This window comes from Sycon ciliatum, chromosome 4 (genome assembly GCF_964019385.1).
Source record: "Sycon ciliatum chromosome 4, ocSycCili1.1, whole genome shotgun sequence".
NCBI classification, from domain to species: Eukaryota; Metazoa; Porifera; class Calcarea; order Leucosolenida; family Sycettidae; genus Sycon; species Sycon ciliatum.
The window spans coordinates 18,848,733-18,871,504 of NC_088646.1; the positions used below are offsets into that span (position 1 = coordinate 18,848,733).

At 47.2% G+C, this 22,772-nt stretch overlaps 3 protein-coding genes across 4 annotated transcripts in view; all 3 read right to left on the bottom strand.

Annotated features, from left to right (window-relative positions):
- LOC135814835 (focal adhesion kinase 1-like) overlaps positions 1 to 4,937 on the bottom strand; it is a 22,992-nt gene extending 18,055 nt beyond the window's left edge. For both annotated transcript variants that reach the window (XM_065328020.1, XM_065328019.1), the window contains exons 1-5: positions 4,897 to 4,937; positions 4,560 to 4,664; positions 4,010 to 4,130; positions 3,460 to 3,490; positions 2,828 to 2,931 (exon numbers count right to left, since the gene is read on the bottom strand). In XM_065328020.1, the coding sequence (XP_065184092.1) occupies positions 2,828 to 2,931; positions 3,460 to 3,490; positions 4,010 to 4,130; positions 4,560 to 4,664; positions 4,897 to 4,917 (382 nt within the window). In that variant the 5' untranslated portion in view covers positions 4,918 to 4,937. The remainder of the gene's footprint in view (positions 1 to 2,827; positions 2,932 to 3,459; positions 3,491 to 4,009; positions 4,131 to 4,559; positions 4,665 to 4,896) is intronic.
- Positions 4,918 to 14,900, bottom strand: LOC135813439 (protein-tyrosine kinase 2-beta-like; the record flags this gene model as incomplete). The annotated part of the gene is made up of 8 exons (XM_065326535.1): positions 13,875 to 14,900; positions 10,930 to 11,105; positions 10,277 to 10,364; positions 9,308 to 9,384; positions 7,371 to 7,433; positions 6,818 to 6,872; positions 5,724 to 5,864; positions 4,918 to 4,962 (listed from the first exon to the last, which is right to left on the bottom strand). Coding segments are annotated over exons 1-8 (765 nt in total), but the record flags the coding sequence as incomplete, so codon positions are not given.
- Positions 14,901 to 18,515: 3,615 nt separating this feature from the next.
- Positions 18,516 to 22,772, bottom strand: part of LOC135814837 (PAX-interacting protein 1-like) — a 29,581-nt gene continuing 25,324 nt past the window's right edge. Inside the window, exons 19-23 of the mRNA XM_065328023.1 lie at positions 22,434 to 22,621; positions 21,766 to 21,822; positions 21,270 to 21,345; positions 20,755 to 20,815; positions 18,516 to 19,129 (exon numbers count right to left, since the gene is read on the bottom strand). Coding sequence (XP_065184095.1) covers positions 19,105 to 19,129; positions 20,755 to 20,815; positions 21,270 to 21,345; positions 21,766 to 21,822; positions 22,434 to 22,621 — 407 coding nt within the window. The 3' untranslated portion in view covers positions 18,516 to 19,104. The remainder of the gene's footprint in view (positions 19,130 to 20,754; positions 20,816 to 21,269; positions 21,346 to 21,765; positions 21,823 to 22,433; positions 22,622 to 22,772) is intronic.

Genomic DNA, 22,772 nt, shown 5'->3' on the forward strand with positions numbered 1-22,772 from the left:
CTGTTCTCTGTTGATTCCTTGCATAACTATACCGAAGAACTTAAATATCCCATCTCAAAGCTGATTGGGTTGTTGTGTGTGCAGGGACGGGCCTCCCCCAAAAGACCAAAGATGTTTGTTCGCAGCTGTGTTCGATTGGCATGGCTCATTGATGATTGGGCTGCCTTTTTTTTGCGATAAGAATAGCATACTGCATGATGAGCATACCGTTTGAGAAGAGAGGATGCAGACACGTCATACCTTTCCAAAGATGGCTGATGCTAAAAACGACAGCGGACTGGAATCCGATTTGGATTTCCCGGTCATCGTTATAAGCGATGACGATGATGACTATTCAGAGGATGAGCAGCAAGCACCAGGACCAGGACCAGCACCAGCACCACCACCACAACAGCCACTACAGCAGCACCAGCTGCAGCTCGATCTCTTACCAATAGATCAGACATGTAAGTTGATACGGTTGAAAGCACTTTTAGCGGCGGTATTTGTATTACAAAGAAACATCTCGAACATCGATGCAAAAAGAACCTGTCAATAGCATGCACTCTGTACTGCATTCTACCAACTCTCATTGCACACTCCACACAGTATATAAACCGCAGTTCACACCCGCAACTGTATCACAGTTTGGTGAACAGTGCTACCGCTACTCCTTTGAAACATGAAGCGGATGCATAGTGCAAGCGGCGGCGGCGGTGGTGATAGTGATGTGGGAGTTGGTGAGGATGACAGCTCTTCACCCCCAAAATTGAGAAAAGAATCCGCACTTACTTTGACTCGTACAGCTCCTCGTGGATTCTCGAGAGAGTATAGAGCCAGTTTCATACACGTGCAGAAGGACGTTCTTGGCGTTCTCAACGATCTATCGCCAGAGTATGAAGCAATGGTGCACGGGCTAGGCATCCAGCAGTTCAAAGCTGTACTGGTTCTTTGTGTCACTGTTGAGCACTCACATCTTCGGTCCTCTACTTAAACTGTTTGGGTTGAGAGCTGGTGACTTGCAGAGTCGCATGTCTGAACCCTCATCGCGTGACCTGTTAATGCAACGCGGCGGCTTTCCTTGGGCTCTGGCGGGACTTTCATTGCTTCCGATGCTGCTGGGAAAAGGAAAAAATGGGTGGTGGTGGTGGTGGTGGTGGCGGCGGCGAGAACGTCATCGAAAGTCAAATGAGGCTGACTCGTGAGCCGGCCATGCAGCGTGGCGGGCTGACCATACCCCCTGGTCTGCTTGCCAAAGGTATTCCACTGCTGAAGTCCATTGGCATCCCCCTTGCTATGGGTGCGCTTGCCTCGGTGGGTGACAACGTTGTTGACAAGGTGTTCGGGTTTTCCTTTGCTCGAGATAGCATTTTCAAAACGCAGTTTTACTAAAATTCAAAAATTATAATTTTGATAAAAGAAAACTGCCCCACACGTGATCCATCAGCTCAAACGCGGGAACTCTAGCTTCTTCTTCACCCTTTTTTCAGCGCATTATAGATCTTATTGGGAGGGTACCGTGGTGTTGTGGGTGGTGATAACAACAGCAAGAGGTCCCAGAGGATTGCAGGGTCAACGAGGACCGCAGGGACTAGTGGGAGAGCGAGGAGAAAGAGGAAGACGGGGCCGTGTGGGTGAGCCAGGTGTACGTGCTATGGTTCACACTGTCAGCGGAACACTCCCGGAGACTCAAGCAAACACAGAACTGGTGCTCACTGAACTCCCATTTGGAAAAAATGTGGATGCCGGTAATTGGATAAGTGGTAATGAACGATTCGGTTTATTTGCTATTTTGAACGCGGCGAGACTAGAGACTAGAACTGTCTGTTTTCGCTTCTTTATCCTGAACAAGTGATCTCCCTGCTCTGACAAGAGCGGTTGCCAGGTTGACTATGTCTGGGCTAGGTCTAAGTGAAGCTGTACTCCTTCGGCCGTGGCCATACTTGTCAGCAACGATCCCAGGGGGGGGGGGGGGGGGTAGCTACGATGACCTCATTTCCGTCATGCAGGGTTCCAGCTGAAGGGGAAAGGGAGACACATCCCCACACCTGTCCTACTCTGATAGTGCACCCCACACTCACTTTTCGATTTTTGTGTTTTTTTTTCTTCAGTTCACACCACGAAAATGCGGCCACAAATACAGTCAAACCTCTTTAGGACGAACACCAAGGGACCGATGATATTTGTTCAATTTTTTTGTGTTTTTTTTTCTTCAGTTCACACCACGAAAATGCGGCCACAAATACAGTCAAACCTCTTTAGGACGAACACCAAGGGACCGATGATATTTGTTCGCAATAACGGGAGTTCTTCTTATCCGTTTGTTATACCCAGTGAATATCCAGTAATTTATCCAATGGAGTTACGAATACTAGTTCTTCGTAAGCAAACAGTTGTCTTATCAGTGTTCTTCCTAACGAGGTTTCACTGTACGTTGCATTTCGCGTAACAAGGCAATATTGGAAATGAAAAATATGGTATTCCCTGGTTTGAGGGAAAGACGCAAACGGGAAAAATTGACTGTCGCTTCCAGGACTCGAACCAGGGACCCTTGCTTGTAGCCAGCGAAAAAAACATAAAACTTAAGGGTTAACTGTTTCCCTTGCCCTGTCCCCTACTCTATATACCTGGCTAGAGCCCTTTGATGGATAGTTGGATACTAGTACTTGTACAGCCTAACAAAACAAGTCAGCCATGGCCAACACTTGTGCAGGCCTCACTAGCCAGTCACACCTCCCCTAGGGTAGTGAAGGGGGGGGGGGGGGAGGTACTAGATGGTGGGGGTACTAGATGGGGGTACTAGATGGTGGGGGGGGGGGTACTAGATGGTACTAGCGGGAGCTCTCACCAAAGTTTGGAGCCAGACCTTTCCTCTTTCCACGCGGGTGCTGAGCACGACTGGAATCAAGGGTCTGGCCAGCAGGGAGATAGCACTGAAGAGGTGGCTTCTCACTGCAAACACATACACACACGTACATACACACACAGGCACATACATGCACACAGGCACACACACACACACATACACACACACACACACACACACACACACATACACACACACACACACATACACATACACAGACATACACATACACACACATACATACACACATATATGCACACACAGACACACACAAACACACACACACATACATACACACACATACATACACACACACACACACACACACATGTATGCACAATGTCAAGGGTGGTAACAGGGAGATACAATGAGAGTGATCGAGAGAGAGAGAGAGAGAGAGAGAGAGAGAGAGAGAGAGAGAGAGAGAGAGAGAGAGAGAGAGAGAGAGAGAGAGAGAGAGAGAGAGAGAGAGAGAGAGAGAGAGAGAGAGAGAGAGAGAGAGAGAGAGAGAGAGAGAGAGAGAGAGAGAAAAAGAAACCTCATGGAGGACATGTGCCATTGCCAGGGCAAACACAAATAAAGAGAACGCTAACATTGTCAACAGTTGAACAAACCTTTCAGGCAGGTCCCGCTCTGCCGGTGTTTCTAAAATGGACATAGAGAGCATACGCAAGACAAACTAAAACATCACAGTTGAGATTAACTAAATTACTTAGCGTCCAGCAGAGATATGTAACAGGGTAAGCCGCAAATTTAACCAAGCCCAGGGTTCGGGTATTTCCTTTTTCACTCACTAGTACATGAACGCTGTAGAAGCAGTCTTTGCTGAAGCGGGTAAGTCCAATTTTGCCCATTGTGAAATTGAACATTCACAGACGATCATTGACTTCGTGGACATGGCTGAATCATGCACGCACCATGCAGTCTAAAAAATATGGTGTCAGGAAATTTCAAATTTCAAATTTTTGCCACCCGGTTACCCATAAGGCCAGTAGATTTGGACAATTTCAATTTTTCGCTTGCAATACCGTACCATCTTAGTTACGTATTTGGGGCAATCCTGACCGACTTGCCCCAAATAGCTTAGAGCTCTTGGAAAGTGCCAATGCCGGAAAGCATATGACGGATAGTCTCCTACTTGTTGCGTTCACCAGGCTCGCTTACCTGCCAAAGAGGCCTGGGAATAAATAGAGCGTTCAGTGCGTCCATACAAGATACAGTATCCGTCAATAAGGGTGGCAATAGTGTAAGCAGAATGTAGGTCTGGTGTCTCAATGATAACAGGCTGGTGACGTCGGTCATGGCAATGATGATGGTGACCATGATGACAGACATGCCAGAAACAGCAGCAGCCAAGAGTCCAATAACGCACACATATACACACAGCGAAGGCACACACACGAACACGCACGCGCGCGCACATACACACACACACACACACACAGGACATAATTATAAATAAAACACCTCTTTTTAAGTTATCTACTGTGAGGTTCTACAGAGTTTGAGATTCTACAGCTTCAAACCACACACAGATACCTATGCCATGTACACTGGGTTTTAAATGCGCTCCTTTACATTGAACAACGGGTCAACAGGGATTAGGTATGATCCTCTCCAACCACCAACAAGGCATTTTCTGAAATTGCCAGTGCTAGCTCTGAGCTATGGTAGATGGAAAGTATTTTCTGTCACAGGTTAACACTATGCTTACGTCATTAGGGCGGTCAACTTTCAGAATTATCACCGAAGTACTTCCGTCGGCGGTGCGCACAAGCTGCACGTTGTCAACGTCTTCAAATGATGCAACTTGATTTATCTGTAATAGGCGAATGGTGCACAGAAGACACGCACGGTTGATATCACGGAGTTGTACCCCCCCCCCCCCCCCCCTACCCACCTCTCTATACCCCACACACATCAGTATCCCTGACACAGACCACCCCCCCCCCCCCCCCCCACACACACACACGCACATCAACTGCCTCAGACCCCTGCAATCTCCAGCCGAAAGTATTAAGCTGAGATACAACTTCGACATGCACATGTACCTCAATCGATCTTTCCGCCATGTAGCTGATACCACACGATGGTCCGACCTTGACGTGAACTCCAGTCTGCAAATCAGAAAGCAACACAAACTGTACGCGTTACCAACCACATGCAGCGGGCGCCTTAGGCCATGCCAGCATTTTACATAGATCATAAGTTCATAACTAACTTTAGCAATCACATGCTCCCACCTTAATTAAATTATGCCAATGCACAATTATATGAGTGTTTAGTATGGAGTCGAGGCAGGCAGGCAGGCAGGCAGGCAGGCAGGCATAGAGGAATGGACTGAGACCATGATAAAGAAACAGAGGGCGTTGGAAGCCATCCAACGTTTTCGCGAGGGAAGTGAAGGGAGTATAAGGGAAGTTGGGTTTGACACTTGTGCCAGCAACTGTGAGACACACCCCCATCGACCCCAGCATTAGGTGTCACGCCTTCTGCTATACCCGGAAGTGGCAGGTAGCAGTCTGGCGTGAGCGGGCAAAGGCCACAAAAGGGTTTGCTAGATGAATACTGTATTATTATGCAGTGGCATCAGACAGACTGGTGTCATCACTCAACCCAGAGCATGCACGATGATGTCATTTGCACATACATGGTGATGTCATTTGCATATACATGATGATGTCATTTACATAACCTCTATATGAGGATAGCAACCAAGAGCATTCATCCATGCCAGTCTGGTTTGTGATATAGATGAGGCGACTATCATGATGCACATCATCAGTGCCACTAAACATTAGGAGCAGCAAACTTCTTCATAACACGTGGCACAGACTATGCCCAATGAGCTGATCCAGCATGCAACCGGCAAGCTTACCCCAATGGAGCACTGGAAAGTCTCCGCATCAAGGCGATAGTAGCGGCTCAACAAGTCTACAAACTTGAACATGCACGAGTGTTCGTCAAGGTTGGCGTACTGACGGAAGTAATTTGTAATGGTCTTCCTCAACGCCTTGGGCTGCACACACACACACACACACACACACACACACACACACACACACACACACACACACACACACACACACACACACACACACACACACACACACACACACACACACACACACACACACACACACACACACACACACACACACACACACACACACACACACACACACACACACACACACACACACACACACACACACACACACACACACACACACACACACACACACACACACACACACACACACACACACACACACACACACACACACACACACACACACACACACACACACACACACACACACACACACACACACACACACACACACACACACACACACACACACACACACACACACACACACACACACACACACACACACACACACACACACACACACACACACACACACACACACACACACACACACACACACACACACACACACACACACACACACACACACACACACACACACACACACACACATACACACACACACACACACACACAAGCAAATATAGAACACTGAGAGGCTGAGAAAGAGATTCTAGGCCATTGGGCAGCTGCTGGAGCATTGAAAAGCGTGCACCTGATCCCGATTTAGAAACTCCGACCAGCCATTCCCATCTGTGCTTGTCGTTTATCCTATGATGATAGTGACATGATGCTGGGGTTGTACATGCATTGTAAGAAATGACGGAGCTAAAGTGAAGCATGCAGACGCCATAAAGGAAGGAAGAGTTACAGTAGACCAACTTAGTCAAACTTTGAATGTCCCAGGGCCCCCTGGCACAACGTCCACGTCCACGATGCACCCATGAATGACACGTTGGCAAGGCAAGATGCAGCTGTACAGAGTATGTTCATAGCCGAGATGTATACACATGCAGTACACTGAGTGTATGGGTTGCAGGCTAGCCGCCATCACCACCGGGGCATAGCACACATACCTTGAGGGAGTCCACCACATACTTGGGAATAAACTTCTGCAGGCCAACCTCTTTCCTGCGGAAACGTTGACATACACATTGCGATGCACACATCAGTAGGGAATACTGGTAACAAATTACTAACAATGGTACCCTTCATGCATGTACAATACTGGCATGCTCCATCAATAGGTACAGCAAGACCACTGCCGGTCTGCAGTCCCAGTTGAGCCTTCATTGAAGCAAAAGACATCACCCCGGGGAATCCAGTGATTGTGCACACCAGCTACCCAGTGGCACAAAATGCACACCAGGGTTACAAGGTACCACCAAAGTACAGCAATCATTCTCATGCATGAAACTACCTACTGGGGGGGGGGGGGGGGGGGGGGGTAGTGTGTGTGTGGGGGGGGGGGGGAGGAGGGGGGAGAGATTGAGGGTGAGGGGATGAGCGCCATCTGCTTTACCTTAGTTCTTCTTTTATCAACAGGGAGTGTGGATTGAGTACTGTTGTAACTGATCACACTAGTAATTCTCCGAGTCAACCTAGCTCACAAGCACCAACAGTACTTACTCAAGAAAGTCAAAGTTTGACTTCTTTGTCAACGCTACCTGTGGCATGTGCTTGAAGAAGCGCCTACACAACACGACCACAGCAGCAGCAGCAGCACCAATACAGATCACATGACCAGGGAACACATTCGCTTAAAATCGTATTCATATTTCCGCTAGCTACACACAGGAACAATTTCATTAAAAATTTTGAATACTGGGTCAACTGTCAGAGCATTTCCAAAAACGTTTTCAATCCACTCTCTACACTGGCTACGGCAGAATGAATGGAAGAAAGTCAGAACAAGCCTATACTTATATCCAGCAATAGGTGTGTGGCGAGATTTAGTGCTAATGATACCTGATAGCCAATCACATTTTTTCGGAAAAATTAGGTCTTTTGCCCATTGACTTGAGTTACGAAATGAGCAACATGGCCACTGCGTGATATTATACTCTTGTCTCCAAAAATCCGTATTCAAATTCCATTAGTGTCGAGTACTAAGTTGCAAGCCCAGTTCACATCCATGGTACAGTCGTCCCTCTCTAATCCGGCACTTGTTTATCCGGAACCCTTGCCAACCGGCGCACTTTCTGACGAAATCGATTTTTTTCGTTCAATTCCTACATCTTAATCCGGCACTTGAATTCCGCCTCCGGCAGTGACTTTTTGAAACGAATCGCTCAAACTGCACGTAGTTTGATTTCATAATCCGCCAGTCGTAAATCGCGTACCGTACAGGTGCACTCCTTGCCAGGCCGGGCTAGGCCAGTCTGGTCAATGTTGTCCAGGAGACAACGGCAGCAGTCAACCATACTTTCTTATTTTAGCAAGGAGTAGTGCCCTGCCAATTGTCAGGTGTGTGTGTGTGTGCGTGTGCGTGCAAGAGTACATGTGAACATGTTCTTTGTTTTACTTTATCACTTTATCACTGTGTATATTCCTGGAGAAAAGTTGAGAATATAAAGCCGTGCACCAAATACTTGGGTCGACACGGAAAAACCCTGCGTTTTGACGTACGATACATGCATGCAATAGGGCAGGGCCGGGTCAGAGGGCAAGATTTCTTAATCCAGCACCCTCGTTAATCCAGCAGAAAACGCCGTAGCAAAAGGTGCCGGATTAGAGAGGGACGACTGTACAGTCAGACCTCGCTTAACCGCACACATCTGTTTTCCACAAAAATATCCGGATAGGCGAGGGAACCGGATAACTGAACACACATACTGTATATGCATGTGGCATGTCAAAAGCAGTGACATCATACATACATGTAGACAGGTCCTATGCAGTACAACTAGCGTGCACAGTATGTAAAACAAGCGAGAAAAATGACAAGTGCATGCAACTGAGTGCTGTCCGCACACACCCAGCAGGTCAAGGACCTCATTTGCTTGTACAACTCCTTGATACTAGCTTCTGCAAGCGCTAGCCAGCCACATGCAACCGGATACGACGAAGCATTTTTTACACATTTTAACCAGTTTGTACACAAAATCATGCACCGGTATGCGGATCGCGAGGTCCGGTTATGTTGTATGCATAACATATGCTGCACATCGGTAACCAGCAATTTTCTTCCGGATGGCGAGGGATCCGGATAAACGAGGACCGGATAAACGAGGTCTGACTGTATTTGTATTAGATTTCTCAGTCCTAGCAATATCAGGACAAAGTAAATGTTGCTAAAGACTGCACCATGATCTGTGAGACTATTTTGAGCCCTGCCACCACTGTAAGACTGATCTTGATCATACCATGCACCAGGCTCTAACTGTCACATGTAAAGCATCTGCATGAACTAAGCAGCAACTCTGAGTGCCTGGCTCTTTGAGGTTGCAGACTTAGCACACTCTAATACCACGGCAGCAAAGTAGACAGATACATTTGAAGTTGTATAAACTGGGAAAGAAGAAAAAAGAATGACGGAACACATCACACCAAGCAGCCGGACTTACCTCATCTCTAGGCATCCCAGTTGCAGCATGACATCAGCATCCACTGCTGACGGGTCTCTCATGAAGTCAACTCTGATCTGCAGTGCATGCACACACGTGCACACACGTAGACGCAGACATACGTACACACACAAACAGAGAACACAATGTTCAGAGGAACCTTGCCAAGATGAACATTGATAAGACAAACGTTCGCTTCGCAAGAACAAGACTATGCATGTCTCTCTTGGACGGACAAAAGAACTCCTCTTAGGGCGAACGAATTCCATCTGCTCCTTGCTGTTCATCCTAAAGAGGCTTGAGTGTACACGTATACTGGTCGCCATGCTAGAGGCAGAGGCCACCCATGAGAGAAAGTGCACAGTCTGGCACAGACTTGACGGCTGGAGCCCTTCAGATGCTACAAGACGGGAATGGTCCATGGACTAACTGGATGTGCAATCAAATCCACAACGGTCAGAAGACTGCGACGATCTTCTTGAGATAAATCCAAATGACGAGACGCTGTATGCGAGGGAGCACAAACATCCCTTCTTTGCTAAGGGAGTACAAACATCCCTTCTTAGCTAAGGGAGTACGACCATCCCTTCCGAGCTGAGGGAGTACGGATATCCCTGCCGAGCAAAAGGCGAGATGCTCAGTTCACGACCTGCATGTGCACTACAGTAAGCACGGCTTGGAACGTCAACAACAACGCCCGTACGTGCGCACCCCCCCCCCCCCACACACACACATGCATGTGCACACACAGACGCATGCGACCCATCCCCACACACATACACACAGATATGCAAACACACAAACGCACACACAAACGCACACACAAACACACACACACACACACACAAACACACACAAACACACACACACACACACTAACACTCACACACACTAACACTCACACACACAAACACTCACACACACTCACACACAAGTACACACAGTCCATAACCCAAATGACAGCCTTACCTGGTCGTAGAAGTAGTGAAACGTGACCTGATCAATGTCAAGAAGTTGCAGAACATCATGTGCCAGAAACCGGATGCGCAGTACGTAGCTAGTGTATACGGCAAGTGGTAAGAAAACAGGGGAAATGCACAGTAAGATCAGGCCAGCATAAACCAATGCAGGGACGGGTTCTTACATGTCTCAAGTAACTTACAATACTGTATTTTGATCTTGTGGCTCACTCAGACATTTCACCACCACCGCAGTAAGCTCTTGACCGGCTCCTGATCCTGCGTACAGCACAACTACCAAATTGGCGAGGACACTGCCCACATCCGTCGGTCAAGAATGCAAAGCGGTGGCGAGAGAAGTTCTGAAATACTATGGCCGAGAAGTCTGCTGCAATATCTCAAATGCGGCCTACTCTCCATGTACTGCGCCGTATGACACAGCATAATGTTCTGAGATACCGTAAATCCAAACTCCATCTTCCTATTCTTCACTGTACGCTTTTTTAGGCTGTACCTGCAGGGTTGTGGGGGAAACCCCTTTGAACGCTTACGGTGGAATTCACAATGCTACTATGGAGTCACTCTCACAGATTATAACAACTCAAAGGAAACATCACCATCATATACATATAGGACATGCAGAGAGTCTCGCCTGAGACGTACCTCCACTCCCCTTCGGTGCATACTGTCTTGAACCTGGACTGGGCTTCGGACAGTGTGATGTCATTGGACAGCCAGTAGAACTGATCACCGTCGGAATTCTCTACACGCATGGCACAATAGTGCAGCACTTTCGTCGCATCAGCGCCCAGGCGAGAGAGCACAAGTCGGCATACTTCCTGCAGGGAGCACAACAACAGCAGCCGCAGCAGTTCAAATCAGAGTGTCTCAGCAACTTTGGTCACAGCTCCTGCAGCAGGTAAAGTCTCGTGATACCTATGCTGCAATTTGTTCCATTCTACCCGCGTCTACCGTAGTTGAACTGACGTTTCATTGCTACTGCTAGCCTAAGCTTCATACAGCTCTCTCCAGGTTCCTGTAATACTCCCATTTTCATTCCCATTTTTTCTTCTTCATTTTCTACTTCTTTTCTCAGTTTTCCCCACAATGGCTGGTTAAAATCGCCCGCATCACATGTTTATTGGCATTAAGTCATTGCGAAATAGAGGTTGCGACTTCGGCGATGATTTTGTTTAGGAATGGGTTTGCTCCCACACTGGAGCTCGCGCTATTCCGCCGACGACTTGACACTTGACTGACTCACGACTGCCATCCAGAGAACACGAGAAGTCCATCGAACCTTCGACTCGGCAAACCTGCAAGAAAGCACCACTCACTGCTCAATACACAGTGTTTCGGGGAATTCACCCCTCATCAGTTGAGCTTGAGTAAGCTGAGGAAGATTGTGCCTGAAGAGCACCACTTATATAGTGCTGTCCAGGCACAAACATCACCAGGGATACAAACTTACAGAGACACTCCTCACCGTCCAGGAGCGATAACTGACTCGCGCTGCTATCTGGTGTTCACGAGGTGTTTGTCGCGCTGGAAAGTCATTGCGATTGTGGAAAATAATAACTGCTGCTCTGGGTACTAAACCTGCTGGACCATACAGTGAGAGAGTGACGTTGGATCCTCCTGTGAAGTTATGAACCGTATGCAGTGTGTGTTTAGCTGTTTACACTTTTTTTATGCGCCAGGTATCCTTCTGCGGCGCTCCACTGTTTATTTATTTCTTTGACTGGTGTATAGTATTAGTATACCTAATGAGGTGTGGCAACAGTAGTGAGAATGGCTTGGGAACTGTGGGGGGGGGGGGCTGTATCCATGACACTGACCGGGATGAGCGATAGCCATGTGTGCTGTACTCTGCTGGGCTACAGTACAGATGAGTATGGCAGCTACGTGTCAGTTTTAGTGCGCAGTGAAGGCCAACACACACACACACACACACACACACACACACACACACACCAGCACACAGACACAGACACACCGGTTGTTGTGGCTAATTTTGTGGCTAATTTGTCACGGAAAGGTGGGGATCTACATTGGAATTCCAGATTCATTTTTCCCTGACTGTGAAATTCTTAACTGAACACATGATCATAGTGATCAACCACTGTTGAAAAATGTAATGGTAAAGCTCAAGAGAAGATACCTCTGCACCATTGCCGGGCCACTAATCATGTACTCATTGTGTCACCCTGCCTTATAAAAACTTTTGGGCGAGGCTGGTGTCACTGGCCCCTAACATAAACAGTCCAGAGACAGTTGAGCCAGGCAGCCACAGCCCATGCATGGCTAGGTTTGGTATGCCTAGGCAACACCGTGCTGCATCAGCAGGTGACAAGACCCAGGGACAAGGTAAGGACCAGTCCAGGCCCTGAGCAACAATGGCAAAAGTAGCTCATCCAGAAAATCGGACAAGCATTCCCTGTCCAAGATCACAGAGTCCACTGTTGTTCAGAGTCACACTCGGAACTGCACGACATTGTGCTAGGATTAATTTTTAGTCAATGGCAAGTACTACATACGGCAAGTACTACACAGTGCAAGTGGTTCCTCCTCACCCAACACTGATTGATTTACTAGCAATTGCAAAACCCAGTGAACAACACATGGGCTTGGAAAGAGCAGACTCTACATTATTTACAAAGCAGCAGGGGAACACTACTGGCACTGATTTTTCCAAGAGGTCATGTCGCAACCCTGCGGACAAAGGCATCATTATCATGCCCATCAAAGTGACTTGGGGGTATTGTGTTCACACCTAACGCTACTGCATGCTGTCAAAGACAATGCAACGTTGAACACCAGCCATTAATTATTTTTTCAATAACTTTCTCCTGGCCGTGTTGCTGCTGATGCAGTAGAAAAACAGTTACTACAGCACAGTACAGAGGACGCGTACATGTAATGGCGGCCGCCGGATCAACCAATGACTTCATTGTCTGTGTTCTAAATCTAAACTACAAACGTGACACGAACACACTTATAAACAGTGGACCTACATGTACATTGTACATGATGAAGTCGAAACTAAAGAGTTGCTACACTCTTTCCACTGCAAAGCCTAAAAAAAGTAGAGGTAACGTTAGCCATAATTTTAATGAGCGATTTCCTAGCACGCCAAAGAACTGCTTTTCCTTCTCATTCGCTCGTGCGTGTGCGGAGCTGGGGAATTTTGGTGCCAAAAATACGAACGCCAATTAATGCAGAGGAAAGTCGTTCAGGAGACAGGACACCAGATCCTCCCGTGTCGACCCAGAACTTAACCACCGACTCGAAACGTAAGTGCTGGCACAAGGGCGGACGCTGCTTTGCGTCCGAACGCAGACAGTAGGAAAAATAGACATCCTCCAACGAAACACAAGAGCACCACGAACATCGACCTATCCACGAACGTCGGCGTGATGAGAACTAGCTGACCAGCGCCAAACATGTACACGACCGCACTGACTTCGAAAACGACTCTAGGAATGCTGAATCAAGGGCTGTGGCATTGCTAACCTCCAGCAAAAATGGGATAAGAGAGTCGTAAATTGCCGTTTTTAGACACCCTGATTAGGAGCAACAGCAGCAGCAGCAGCAGCAAATCGACTTACCCGCATTGAGGTGTTGGCTGGGCATCGGAACGACCGAACACTACCGTTGACCAACTTGATCTTCACCATGGGACGCTCTTTGACTGCATTACCTGCACTGCTCGCTGGTCGAACGTCCATTGTAGCGGTGGCAGCAGAGAGCTCAGCAGAGACACACAGGACTCTCAGAAATCTAACGAGCCACGAACAAATCCACGCGCCAACGACACGCCAGTCACATCTAGCGAGCGTTCGGAACGCTTCCGCGTGTTACAACCACCTTGCGGACGTGCCAGTGCTACTGCTGTATGGCGACGTCGCGATCCCGTCACCCACATTACATCAAGGACCAAAATGCTCCACACGACCACACTCCACAGCCCTTTCAGACCTGCAGCTGCACCTCAAAACGAGAGCGGATCGGAGTAGCAGCAGAAACCCGAAAAACACACACAAGCGGCCAACGTCAACTTCCTTCACTTACTACGCCGCCGCTGCTGCTCAGGTCCAACAACACTCGCAGTTCAGAGACGTAGTACAAGCGATCGAGGGAGCTCGAGAGCAAAGCCACTCGCACTAAAATCATTACAGAAACGCTATGAATGACAATGCCAATGGTCGACGGGTCGCGTGTGAGGTCGAAATAGATATCTACCGACCGTACTTCTACTGCACTGAGTCTGTGGAACCGAGCACACGATTTGGCCACAGAGTCACCGCTCCCACTCCCAGCTGCCTGAACTCTGAGTCTGACTGAACTCTGAAGCCAAACCTATACGCCGGGATGAAAACGACCACAACACGTACTGTTGCCGTGTTGATCAGGACCTCTGGCTCTAGTCTAGCCACTGATGAGTGATAATGAAGGGAGGCAACTAGCTAACTAACACTTACTCGCATCCAGCACTGCAGCAGTGGCAGCAGTGCAGTGCTGCTGCTCTACTCGATCGCAGCGACAGTACAAAATGATTGTAATGAAAGAACGAAACTGCACTGCCACTGCCGGCAGCGTGGCATGCACGGTGCAGGCATGGAGTCTGTAGTCTGTATGCCACCGTCCGTGTTTACAACCAGAAAAGGAACTGGGAGTCTGTACTACTGGGAGCTACATGCATGATGTAGCCGCACCATCTGACACAGCTGCACATAACACTAACAGTCAGTACAGAAAGTCTGCGTCGAAGTGACGGTCAGACAACAATACAACTATTACTTTTGTTACAAGGGTAGAGACTAGACTGTAGAGCAGAGAGAGAGCTAGAGTCTAGAGTAGAGAGAGAATTTGTTTACACACATAACCACGATATTGCTGTGCATCCACAAAAAAGGTTCCCGTCCCCTGACCATGCTGACGGACCGCTGTGCTCTCACACTCGTGCTCGACAACGCTCATGTATGATGTACGCGTGCGTGCTCCCGGAGTGGTTGGGTCCGGATTCTGATCTTGATAAAACGTTCCCTTTGGCTTTGAAGTAGTCCCACACGGCCAGTTCAGATAGCACTATGACTATGACTATGAATGAAGCAGAATGTATGACTATGATACTCCTGCCCGAGTCCTGTGGGTTGGAGTGTCACTGTCAGGGGACTCCCGAATCCCGATCCCATTCCTGACCTAGGCCAATAATTATAATACTAGGCTTCACTAATAGAGCGGTCACACTGAGGGAAAATTTGAAAATAATCCGTGGATAGTTGCCGCTGAGCGGAAGATTTGAGAGATTTAATCCACTCGATGAAAATCAGCTCGAGGCCTCGCTTTTCCGCCGCAGATTATAATCATCCGCGGCTTCCACTGGATTTCTTTGAGTTTCCTCGTTTTTGATTGCGTTCTGAAGTGGAGCGAGGCTGTACTGATGTAGCTCTGGCCCAGGAGCGGGGTTGACAGACAGCCAGAAGCGAATGGTGACAAAAAAATTGCTCGCGTGAGTGAGATTATTTTCATTGTGCGTATCCAGTGCACTAGTGTGACCGTGATGAAAAGCAGAAAATAGATTATTCCCGGTTTATAATCTGAGGATTGTTCCCTTTGGGTGCGTTCGAATTGTCACTCTTTGACTTTTCGAGGAGTTTCGTTTTTCTGAAGAGGTGGCCTTATTGGCCTCTTCAGAAAAACGAACCTCCTCGAAACTCCAAAACCTCATCCGATGGGAGAGGTGGATTAGTTCCGAAGAGTTTGGAATAGCTACTGTACTTGTACTAACATATTTTCGGTTTTGACAGCATGTTACAAATAATTACAGAGGACTGAAGACAAGAAAATAACATCACAAAATCCTTTCCAGACGTGATCCCTGCAGCGGCAGCAACGCGACAACGTGAACAATACTACGGCGGCAACACGACGATTTCTACAACACAAAAAACGAAATTTTCTCAAAATGCAACCAACCCCTAGAGTAACGAGGGTCCGAACCTGGGTTTTCCCAATACGGTTCAAATGGTCGCAAGACCGGGACTCTGCCAACCGGGTTATGGTTGTAGTCAGGATCTAGGAGCACTACTGATCGGACGTCATCATCGCTATGACAATTCCACTGAAAAACTCCAAAATGATAGAAACCGTTCTAATGGGACACCGTCACACGTCATACTAATCTCTTTAAAAAATTTGTTCGAACACACACAGATGATGAAGACAATTCGAACGCGCCCTAACTATCTCGATCACCCTGCTTCTTTTTCATGATCCATTGCTTCTTACCTCCCCAGGTAATTTCCATCTACATGTAGCTGTTTCTGGCTGGTATCAGTTCTATCACACTTATCGATCGTCCTTATTGGCGTCACTGCCGTCACACCATCGCGGAATAAAAGAATAATATTTAAAAATAACTAACAGTCTAGATTCTGTGCCCCGGGCCCCGGGCCCCTGGCATAATGTCAGATCAAGGCCAGGAAGTCGTATGGACCCGGTTTACACTGGTTTCAGTATACGACTCCCCGGTCTGGTCAAGACCCACACATCTTCACGACACTCTCCAAACTGTCTCTGGGCTACATCAATCACTAAAAGAAAGAAAAAAAGAGATCATTTGAATTTTCGGGCAAGGCCCATGTTCAGGAAGATTGGCCTTGCCCGAAAATTTGAATGATTGTAAGAGAGGGTCCCTGGTTCGAGTCCTGGTGGTGACAGTCGATTTTTATTTTACCGGGTACTAGCAAGAGTACATGGTTTATGTACTATTGGTACTAGTTTTAGTGATTGGTGTAGCCCAGAGACCGTTTGGAGAGTGTCATGAAGATGTATGGGTATAGTGGATGGCTACAGACAGTACCGTAAAAGTCCGTAAATAAGTACCTGCCCGAAAGAAATACCCCCTTCATTCTTTTGGCTCTGTCTGTTGAAGTCAAGTCAAGCCCGATAAACATACTGCCCGAAATAAGTACCGGTACGATGCGCACATGCAGCACATAGCATGTACATCAACATGACAAATGATTTCTCCACTACACACAAGTCAGGTCCAAAAGTTAGTTCGTGCCCGAAAGTCAGCACCCACCCGAAAGTTAGTACAGGTGTGGTCACTAAATTCGAAAGTAAATACGTACTTATTTACGGACTTTTACAGTACAGTGGAGTCTTGGCACTTTGAGAAACCCTGGTCAAGACTGTAACAAAAAAAACTGAAAGATGTGTGGCTGGGAACTAATGACTGTACAGTCAATTCTCAGCTAGGCCTAGCCTACTAACAACAATTTTTAGTCCTGAACTTTGTTATTATTAGCGAGTGGTACACACCGGTAGATGTGTATCCTGTGTGACCGACAGTACACTCATCCATAGCATAGGGACATCTGCTCTGATCTGGTCCCTGCCGCATGGATTTCAAATACATGTACAGTGTACAATGTAGTAGTAGAACAGCTATCACTACTAGTCCAGGTTTGGGGACAGGTGTACATGTACATCACCAAATAGCACTAAGTCTTGTCTTTAGCAAGCACATGTACAGTACCGGTAGGTAAGTATACGGTTGTACATTATGGTTAGGGGCCGTCCGTAAATATCGAACTTTTTTCACCAAACGAATTATTTCAGTTTAGACCCAACCCCTCCCTCCCTCCCCCTCAGAACGTAAAAAATGTTGACATACATGCATATACAACGGCCATGTACATGAATCAATGTTTTCTGAAACGAAATTGGTCAACCCCCTCCCACCCCATAACGAAATTATTTCGTTTTGTGAAAAAAGTTCGATATTATTTTATGGACGACCCCAATAGTAATACGTCACATTATACGTGTAGTGGCTTTGATTTGTATCAAGGCCATTACATGTATTACTAGTGATTATGTATTATTTTAGTGTCACAAGTGACCTTGGTTTCCAAATCTAATGGATGATGATGCACATACATGTGCAGTCAGTTCTGGCCAGAGCAATCCGCCCTCATGAACGGCGATCAAGTGTGCAGAGTGCTGTGTGTGGTTCCAGGGCCACGTAGACCCCCCCCCCCCTAGATTTCTCTGGCTAGGACTGTACATGCTCAACAGCAAACCTGCATCCTGCACTGTATTAATTTTGCAGTAACATTTGTAATACATGATAGCACCCCCCCCCCCCCCGACACTCCCTGAAACAACGTGGAAGAAGATCAGATTACGCTCGGACAATACAAGTACTAGCAAGCAGCACAATGAATGCCAAAAGTCTCTCTAAGTCTTTCCAAGAAAAGTCAATTCTTTCTCAAAACCCACAAGCCGGGAACAACGGAAACCCAACCAAGTGCAGGCGCAAGGCAGCAAACACACACGCAACCTACATACCTAAGCCTACTAAGAAAAAATCCTAAAGTCTACACGAATGCCACTGAAAAGCCAGGTGACCAGAACACAACGAAAATATAATTATTAGAAAACCTACTGCACTACCGTAAAAAAACACTAGACTAGATCGAGGGCGATGGACAATGCTGAAGAAGACTGAGGGAGGGTAGAGGGTAGGCAAGGAAGAGACCAGCCACAGGGGCAGAAGGGACAAACGCAGGGCAGGTAACTAAAATTTCTGCAAAACCACTAAACAGCAGAAAAGAGGACAAAGCTGAGAGAAAGACGGGGGGGGGGGGGGTATATTACGGCTGGTGTGGCGTTGAGTTTTCATGAGTAATCACATGAAGAGGATTTTACTTGCAGCTAAAACGACAGAGTCCCCTAATAATCCTGAATATAAAAATCCTAAAAATCTGAATACCACGAGCTACACGGCTTACTGTGCAAAACGGCTGCCGAAGAATGTGACATTGGTTACGTTTGAGAAATCAGAAGATTCCTGAAGAAGAGCACGTGCACATGCACACACACGCGCGCGCGCACACACACACACACACACGAGCACACACAGCAGAGTACATGTTGATGTAGCCATTGAGTGTACGGTGATAGTCTGCATGCTAAAATAACTGACTGCATTTGCCCTCATGACCAAGAGTACATGACCCAAAGAGTGCAGATGGGGATACAGGGAGTGGCGCAAGACGGAGAGCAACCCCATCCTCCCTCGAAACAGGTGACTGTGTTTGAAAAGCCATATGCGCCACAAGTACAATTTTGAAGGATCAACACATCTTCAAATGATCAGAACTCGCTTGATTTCGGAGATGAAAATATGTATGGCAGAAGGAAACTCTCAGCTGGCGATACAAGCAATTGCCAGAAAGGTAGTACACTCAAACGCCTCTTATCCGGACGCCTCAGATACGGGCACGTCTCTCTACCGGGCACCTTTAGCTTGAGTTCCTATAGCACAAATGCTTCGAATTTGGGTTTTTTGAACTTTTTCCGTATTCGGAAGTGCTTATTTTTCACTGCCAACCTATGTAATGCACACATTTTTATCAATGGGTTCCTTTTGTATCCTGAACATGTGCAATACGTTCCAAATAAACTTCTTCAAAAAGTGATATGATACATGGTAGATGAGTTATTCTGAGATACGGGCAAATCTGAGATACGGGCAGTGCCCGGTCCCAAGGTGCCCGGATAAGAGACGTCCGAATGTAGGTAGGTGGGGCGAACAGTTCTTGAGTTATTGGAGTTGCATTGCTCATAGCAAGCATGTTTTCGAGCAGTCCATCAAGTATGAGTACTGCCATGGACGCCTGCAGGCTGTACAAGCTCTACAGTACTACACTGCACAGCTAGTCAAGGTCAACCACTAGCCAGCAGACAGGAATGCTTGAGTTAGACGATGGTGCTTGACTCTGCTGCATGTCTGGGCTGAGTTCGCTTGCCTATAGAACTGGCCGGTGACATTTCGCATTGTTTGACTTTGGGCTCAGCGTGTTCCTCATCACAGTTATCCATTGAGCTTCCCAAGAAGCCAAAGATCAAGGAAATCACATGCTGGGAGCCGCCATGAATGGTATTTATTTTTCACCTTCCCACGAGTAGAAAATAGAGGTCAGTGTAGTGGAGGTGGGGGAGAGAAGCCAGTGACAGTAGTAAAGAAGTAATACGACAAGAAGAACATAGCAGGCAATGGCCTGGTCCTGGTAGTGTTCACCAAAAAAAAAAAAAAAAAATTTCACGGTTCGCGTGAGACTCGGCTGGAAGCCGGGTTTTCCGCATCCGTAGGAACGCCACCACCCTTCAAGGATCAAGGCGCAGATGCAGCTCCTAAAGCGGTGGGAGGTGAGTAGATCAGCTCACCAGCAAGTGGTCAAAGACCGAAAATCCCATTCACTGCATCCATGTTTTCCTCGTGCCAGGCCACGAGTTCCCAAGAAGTGCAGTATTTGAACGTAGGATTAGTTTTCAGCAACAGGACCACTCTCCGCCGATTACCAAGGATCCTGGCTTTCATCAGTGCGGATTGGCATTTAAACGTGTCAGGGCGCTGTCAGCGAGAGCACTGAAAGTCATTGCCACAAAGAAACGCCATACGTAGCGCCTTACCTGCTTAGATCCATTTCTTGTGTCAAGGCTGATTCAAGTATTACTTCAGGAGTATGGATATCTGGGAGAAATAAACAAGAGTAATTATAGGTAAGAGAGAGAGAGAGAGAGAGAGAGAGAGAGAGAGAGAGAGAGAGAGAGAGAGTGTGAGAGAGAGAGAAGGGTGGGGAAGATGAGGAAGAGCAGACTCTTAGAGAAAAGGAAAGAAGTGGGCCCAGGGACTAGCTAGACTAAAATGCTGAACTACTCCTAAAGCAGATGTTCCAATTGTGCAATTTCAGGAACCACAATTGTAGAATGAGCACCCCCCCCCCCCCCCCAATGCTGTTCGTTCGAAACACAATACAGCGAGGCATGGCACGTTTTCAATGACATGCGTCAGCACAGCAAGCAGGTGTATTTTCATTGAAAGCAATAGAGACCAGAGGCTGTACAGAGCCAGGAGTACAGCAGCAGCAGCAGCAGTCACCCCAAAATGTGCATGTGCAGAAAATGTGTAAGCACCCAGCTCTTACCTATTCCATAGCGTAAGAACGGTTTGCACAGCTTCACGTCCTGCGCAGTTGACAGCACTACCAGCCGGACATTACCCTGCATAAGTGATACCAGAAATAAGTCACAAGACGGTACCGTTTCACACAGTCATACACCACTACTCAAAACCGGTCCCTCGGCTACCAATTCTTCCAAAAATAATGTAATCCAAATTTTCGGACCGAAAATTTGGATTTTATTCTTAGAAGAATTGGTAGCCGAGAGCCCGTTTTTGAGTGGTGGTGTATGACTGTGTGAAACATGAAGTGGCTACAGTGGAGTCTGCACACCCTTAACAAGACGGTACCAGTGTGAATATACATGTGTATGTGATCCGTCAGCTTGTGCGTATGCCATAATTATAGTGGAACACCCGCATCCACACATAGACACACAGGCAAGCAGACACACACAGACATACAGGCAAGCATCCACACACAGACACACAGGCAAGCAGACACACACACAGACACACACCTCTGGACTGCTCCGAAGCAACTCCAACTCGTCTTCGCTTGGCATTGTCTCCAGCAGCTGAGAATGGGAAGGAAAAAAAGAGGAGAGAAAACAGAATACTGTTAATGCCATTATTGATTATTCTAACGAGACTAACGATTTCCTAAAATTGACCGGTTTACATGTACCAAAGGTAACGATTCTCACTCATTCTTGACACTCACCGGCTCAGACACAAGACACTAGAAAGAGTTGAAAATAATATTATGGTTCTGTCAAACAGGTACTTCAGTACCGAACATAAAGTCATAAAAGGTACATGAACTAAAGCTGGAGTGCTGTGACTGCTGTACTTCAAGGTACTGTATAAGCAGAAATATTCGTCTGGAATTTAATTTCGTCTTTTTCGTCCAAGGAACCTTTTTGGACTTTATTAAGTGCCGGACTAATGTCGATTTGTCCAGCTTTTCTATACACTATTATGATCCATGGACGAAATTTTCAACCGGACGAACTCCCTTTCTTAGGAGTTGGACGAAATTTTTGACCGACGAAATTTTCTGCCTCTACAGTACTAGTATTACTATTAGCACGGATCAGAGCAAAGTCATTCAGCAAGCCTTGAGAGCTGCAGCCGATACAGCGTGCAATAGAAAGCCTCTTTCCTACGGCAGTAAGTTACTACGTACCACACCACCGGCACACTCCACAACAAGACGCATGTCCTTGGCCGGAGGTTCAACACTGGACGTGCAGTACACAGTCAGGCCTTGAAACAGAGGACGATTGCGTATCGCACGACGATGCAGACTAGCCGCGAGTGAGAAGCCCATCTGCTGCTCGCCTTCGTGATCTCGCAACGTGTACAGGCCTTCGTCTGAACAACACACATCGTAACAACACACTCAGTGTGCGTGTGCACATGCACACGCGCATGTAAAAAATATTATAATTTCCCGGGGCTAAAGCTGCACATATCTTTCATGAAAATTGGGCCAAAATATCACCGACGCCTATACCGGAAAATT